General features: G+C 49.0%; 1 protein-coding gene across 1 annotated transcript in view; it reads right to left on the bottom strand.

Moving 5' to 3' along the window:
* The window catches only part of NXF3 (nuclear RNA export factor 3), a 1,139,741-nt gene extending 1,134,730 nt beyond the window's left edge, over nucleotides 1-5,011 (bottom strand). Inside the window, 13 exon segments of the mRNA XM_029240208.1 lie at nucleotides 125-180; nucleotides 266-334; nucleotides 700-736; nucleotides 1,614-1,723; nucleotides 2,118-2,206; nucleotides 2,361-2,430; nucleotides 2,536-2,616; nucleotides 2,741-2,845; nucleotides 2,953-3,036; nucleotides 3,658-3,811; nucleotides 4,032-4,188; nucleotides 4,539-4,590; nucleotides 4,967-5,011. Of these exon segments, the coding sequence (XP_029096041.1) occupies nucleotides 125-180; nucleotides 266-334; nucleotides 700-736; nucleotides 1,614-1,723; nucleotides 2,118-2,206; nucleotides 2,361-2,430; nucleotides 2,536-2,616; nucleotides 2,741-2,845; nucleotides 2,953-3,036; nucleotides 3,658-3,811; nucleotides 4,032-4,188; nucleotides 4,539-4,590; nucleotides 4,967-5,011 (1,109 nt within the window).
* Nucleotides 5,012-5,277: the final 266 nt, after the last annotated feature.

The following is a 5,277-nucleotide window of genomic DNA, read 5'->3' on the forward strand; positions in this document are numbered from 1 at the left end:
GACAGTCTATCTCTGTGGTCTGGACCTCAAATGGACTTGAAAACTCCCCTGAGCAGACCTGTGCTTAGGTGGCCTCACCTGTCCTAGCCCTTCCCCCCTTGCTCAGCTTCCCTGAGGTACTTACTGCTGCAGGAATTGCAGGACTAGGCTCTTCAGCTCATCAGAACCAAAGTAGCTTCCCTGGAATCAAAACAGTCCTCAGGACCATGGCTGACACCCCCTTCTCAGGCACCACTTAAGACCCAGCTTGATCCTCCGTCCTCACCTTGCAGGTTGGTAAGCGCTTGCAGGCTTCAATACCACACTTAGCCAGTGGGGATGTCTCCTGGTCATCCTGGGGAAGAGAAGAGGATGTCAGCAGTGCAGACCAGGAGGTGGTGCTGGATGATCAGGGAAAAGGATGGGCTCAAGAGAGGGTGAGGGTCAGAGGTCAGTGGTGAAAGGGCCCTGGAAATTCCATGGGCAGGACTACAGTTTGGATCATCACCGTGTATTCCCCAAAGCCTATGAAGAATGTGCTTGTAGAAGATCCAGAGCGTTTGTCAGGTTCCCACAGGGACTGTACCATCCCCCTCCACCCAGGACTTTGAAGGGTCAGTTTCAAAACTGTAACTGGGGCAAGACCTAATGGGGTTCAGAGTAGTTTGTGGGTGCTGTCAGTGCCAGTTAGAGGAGTCAGTGAACAAGGAATACACTTACCAAGGTTAGTAACTTGGGGAACAATTCCAGGATGGAGCTGCCAAAATCAAGACAAAACAGAAAAGTCAGTGAAACTGTGGAGGTGACCCTCCTCCTCATGGGAGCAAGTACACGCACACCACAGCGTCCCAGGCTTCCAGGGCCCTGAACACATCCCCCATCGACTGACACAGAGGGAGAGCAGGCCCTACCTCCCTCCCCGCCTCCCTCCCTCCCTTCCTCTCCTTCCCCTGGGTAGCTCCCCCGCAGACTGCCTGGACTCTCTTCTCCAGTGCCACAGGGACCAGCATTTCAAACCCATGCTTCAGGGCTTCCTTCCCCTCCCTTCCTTCCTCCAGGGCCCCACTGAAGGCTGTGGAGAGAAGAGGGAATGGGGTGTGTGCCCGAGGCTCTGCTACCTCACTGGCGGTCCAGCACTCTGCCAAGACCTGGACCAAGACCTGGACTTCCCCCTTGGATGGCCCAGGGTGCTGGGGCAGGGAGGTGAGTGAGGTGGGGCTCAGGGAGGGAGATGGAGGGGGATGAAGACAGAAAGGGAGTGAAGGTACGAGGGGATAGATGAGAGAGACATATGGGCCTAGACACAAGGGAGAGAGAGAAAGCAAAGGGAAGGGAAAGAAGCTCTCCCGTGGTGGGGGTAAGGGAAGAAGAGAGGAGAAAGGGGAAATGGCACCCCATTTGCAGCTCTTCACCTGCCCCAGAATGGCTCAGACACAGCACGTAAGAATGTAAAATATGCACATGTTGGGCTGGGGGCCCACTGGGTGCTGGTTGAAACTTTGGCAGCTTTGTGATGCAGAGAGGAGAGCACAGGGCCTGTAGTCCTCCCTGAGGTCCACGTCAGCTGCCCCTTGCAAACGGGCACTTTCGGGAGTAGCTCAGGCTGCCATCGGGTAACAGAGGATGCATCTGACCTTATGTTGGTTGACATATCAGGGAAGGTGGTGCACAGGGGGTTTCTGTCTGCCCACATCCCTTCTGGCTCCAGCCGCTCACCCTTGTCCATCTCCCCTGCAGACTTCACCTGTGATTATGAGGAGGAACCACATGGGCCAGAGAAGCAGAGCCAGGGTGGCTGTGCACCCCTAGTCGCTTCCTTTTCCTACAAATCCATTTCCCTTCCTCTGTCACCACCACATGAGCCTTCCCACCTTTCCTTCAAAGACGGATCTGGGTACCACACCTCACCTCAGTGTTGGAGAGGTTCAAGTTCTTGGTGTTGGAAGCATTCGGCATAGTGTTGGACAGGCTGTGCAGCTGGTAGGGTTTCTTATTGCTCAGGTCCAAGGCCAAAAGCTATGATGAGGAAAGCGTTAGAGTGAGGACCCCAGCAGGGGATACCTGAGACAAATCTGCCTCTTCTACCTAATCTCTCCCACCATCACCACCTGCTCCAACATCGGGTCTAAGGTCCTCACCTTGGGCATATTCCCTGGATGGATCTGCAGGGAGGCGGCCATGCCAGTTCTAGGGTTTCGTGCCATTCCAGTATCAGGGGTCATCAAGTCTCCAGGAAGACAGGAGGAGGGAAACGGGGGCTGAGAGGCTCCTGGCTGGTACAGCTCCAGCACCAACCCCTCCCCGAGTTACCATTCCTGAGTATCCTTTCCAGCTAGACCCCTCTGCCCTCACCTGCTCTACAATTACTGCTGTAGCCATACCAGGGTCAGAGCGGACTCTCTGGATGTCAAGAGATTGCTGGGAGGCATCATATTGTTCCTTCACGGGCAGCTGCAGAGTTAGGGATGGGGTTCAGGGGCCTGAGTCTGAGATGGTGATCGGGGGCAATAGGTGGGTCTGGCTGTGAGTGCACAGGTTGTGTTGAGTCTGCATTACCTTTATCTGCTCCACCTTTTCTGACCTCAGCTCCTTCAGCACAGAGTGGGGTGCATCACAGGGATCAACAAAGATAGATATCTGTTGAGAACACAAGAGGGGCTGGGTAAGCTCCAGGAAATCTGAGCCCTGGGATCAAGCAAGACCGTGCCCCTGTCCTGCCCTCTTGCCCCCAGCTAGCCCTGCTCATGCCCTTGATACATACCCTTTCATTAGCCTCATTGTAAATCTTGCCGTTGACATTCTTCAGTGCGAAGGCAATGTTGGCATTCTCAACGAAGAACTGGGCCTGCATTTTCTCATAGTGAAACTGTAGGGAGAGTGACAAGAGAAGCATAATATGAGACCAGAGCCATTTCTCATCTGGGCCTGCCATCTACTCCGTTTCCTCTCATCGGCCTCAATGTCCTCTCTTACTTCGACTGGGGTGAAGGGGACACTGCATTGCTTCTGAATCAAATTCAGCAGCCACTTCTCATCATATTTAATACCGAAGGGAATCTAGGAGCCAAAGAAATAATTGGGGAAAGAAAAGTGATACAATGGAATCCAAGGTTAAGATAAGACCCAGCTGTGTCTTGCTTTAGGACCTTTTCTCAGGCTTTAGGTAATTTCTTAAGATAGGACAATATCTGTTATCGCTAACTTTTACACCAGACATGGACTTCCCAAATACCCTTTCTTCCCATTTAAATACTTTTCCTGAAATAATCGACTTCATATCTTTCACATGTACTTACTTTTATAAAGTTCTAAGAGATCCTACCTAAGGCAGACCTGGCCCGCCCCTCTGACGAGGACCCCAGAGACTCAACCTCTTCCCACACTCAGCTTGAGCCAAACTGCGTCTTCTGGTGTGGAGTTGCTCCATCTCCTTGGCAGTAGTTTCCTCCTTTGCTTTTAGACGGCCTCTCCCATGCTCCCTGCAGTCAGTCTGGTCCCTTTATATTGCTTCTCTGAACCTGCCCTCACATGATCTAGGAAGTTAACTCCTAGTAATAACAAGACAGATTACCAACTCCACTGCCACGAGAGAAAAGTTCCCAGCATCTCTACACGTGCCCAACATGACTCTCTGTCACCTTCTTCTACATGTTAGGTCCATTTAGCCAGCACACTCACTCTGATCTTGAACCAGCTCCCCAAGGTCTCATCCTGCCTGTTTCTCTCCATTCTTCTCTCTGGAGGCTTTTGCTCTGTCTCCTTGTTAACATGGGTTTCGTCTTGTTCCTGAAAATTGCCTCTCCGATGACAGGATGGAATGGCATAGGGAGCACTGTGGGGAAGTGGAGAGAAGAAAGTGGTCCGTATAGTTTTGGGAAGTCTTCTCTACATTTTCCCCAATGATAGCAGAGCTACAATAAAGACTGCTCAACCGTTAACCTGATCCCATCATTCCTCACTCTTCCAGGTTAGAGAGAAGAATGACATATTTAACTACAAGGTTTTGTTTTTCACTGGTTGATACTGGTCAGCCATGCTGCCTCGTCACTTACTATCTTGCTTGGATGTCCACGTGAGCATCACTTCTTAGTGATTCTCTATCTTGCTGCTGCTGGGAAGTGGCCTGTTGAGACCAATAGTTGTGTCTCCTTCGGTAAATACCCCGGCATCTTGCTTTTCTTTGTAAAGTGTTCACTTGATCAATGTTCTCTGAAATTGAGAACAACACATCAATGGGCCCAGTACCAGAAAAATTCCTGGGAAAGTTCTCATGGCTAATGAAGAAATATCACTGGCTTTATAATCTAAAGAGAAATGTATCACAGTGCTAAAAAAAGGCTTAGAAACTTCATTGTGTTTCTACTTCTCAGGAAATGAGAGGTAGGCAGCATTCACAGCCAAGAAGAAAACAAGCACAGAGGAAAGGGTCTGGACCCAGGGTTTAGTCTGTGATGTTAGTCCCTGCTCTGCTTGGATCAGGTTATGTGACCTGGGACAAGTGGCTTTTCATCTCTAACTCTCTCTTCTCTGCTTGGCTCTTGGGACACAATAAAACCTACCCTGAAATCTACCCTGGTGTGATGGTTCAAGGGTCAAAGGTGACCTCCCTGCCTGACGGAAGAATTAGAGATATGAAGGATAGGTCCAATGAAAAGATCCAGAATGGAGCCTGGAGAGACATAACATGGAGAATACCAAAAGCGAGGGGGAGATAATTAAAGGAGATGCAGTGAACATACCTAACACATGGTTAATGTGAGTCCCGGAAAGAACGGGAGGGAACAGTGGAGAAGTGGTATTTGAAGAGATCTTGGTTGAGAAGTTTCCAAAAGTAACAAGATATCAACTCAGTGTAACAGTATTATTGTAATAGGAGAAAAAGTATGCTTTAAGGAAAAACAGTCCTAAAATATGCATTATTTCATCATCATGTAAGAAAAACTCGGAAAATATGTGACCAGAAGACTCAAACTCAAAGAAATGTTACAGGCTCTTCTTTGGGCAGAAGAAATATCCTCCCAGGTGGAGGCATGTAGATACAGGAAAGAAAGACTAATGACATTTGTGAATATGTAGGCAAATTTAAATGAGTGTTGACTATATAACACAATGATAGTAATTTCTTCTGGGGATTTAAATATATAGAGAAGGAAAATGCATGACAACAAATTTGGAGGGTATATGGAATCAAAGTGTCTCAAGGTCCCCTAATTGTCTGAGGAGTTTTAAAGAACTAATTAACTAACATTAGACTGAAAGGGCAAAAACGTACATTGTAATCTGAAGGGTAAACACTAC

Source organism: Monodon monoceros, unplaced genomic scaffold, assembly GCF_005190385.1.
Source record: "Monodon monoceros isolate NGI ecotype Baffin Bay Population unplaced genomic scaffold, NGI_Narwhal_1 Super_Scaffold_22, whole genome shotgun sequence".
NCBI lineage: Eukaryota > Metazoa > Chordata > Mammalia > Artiodactyla > Monodontidae > Monodon > Monodon monoceros.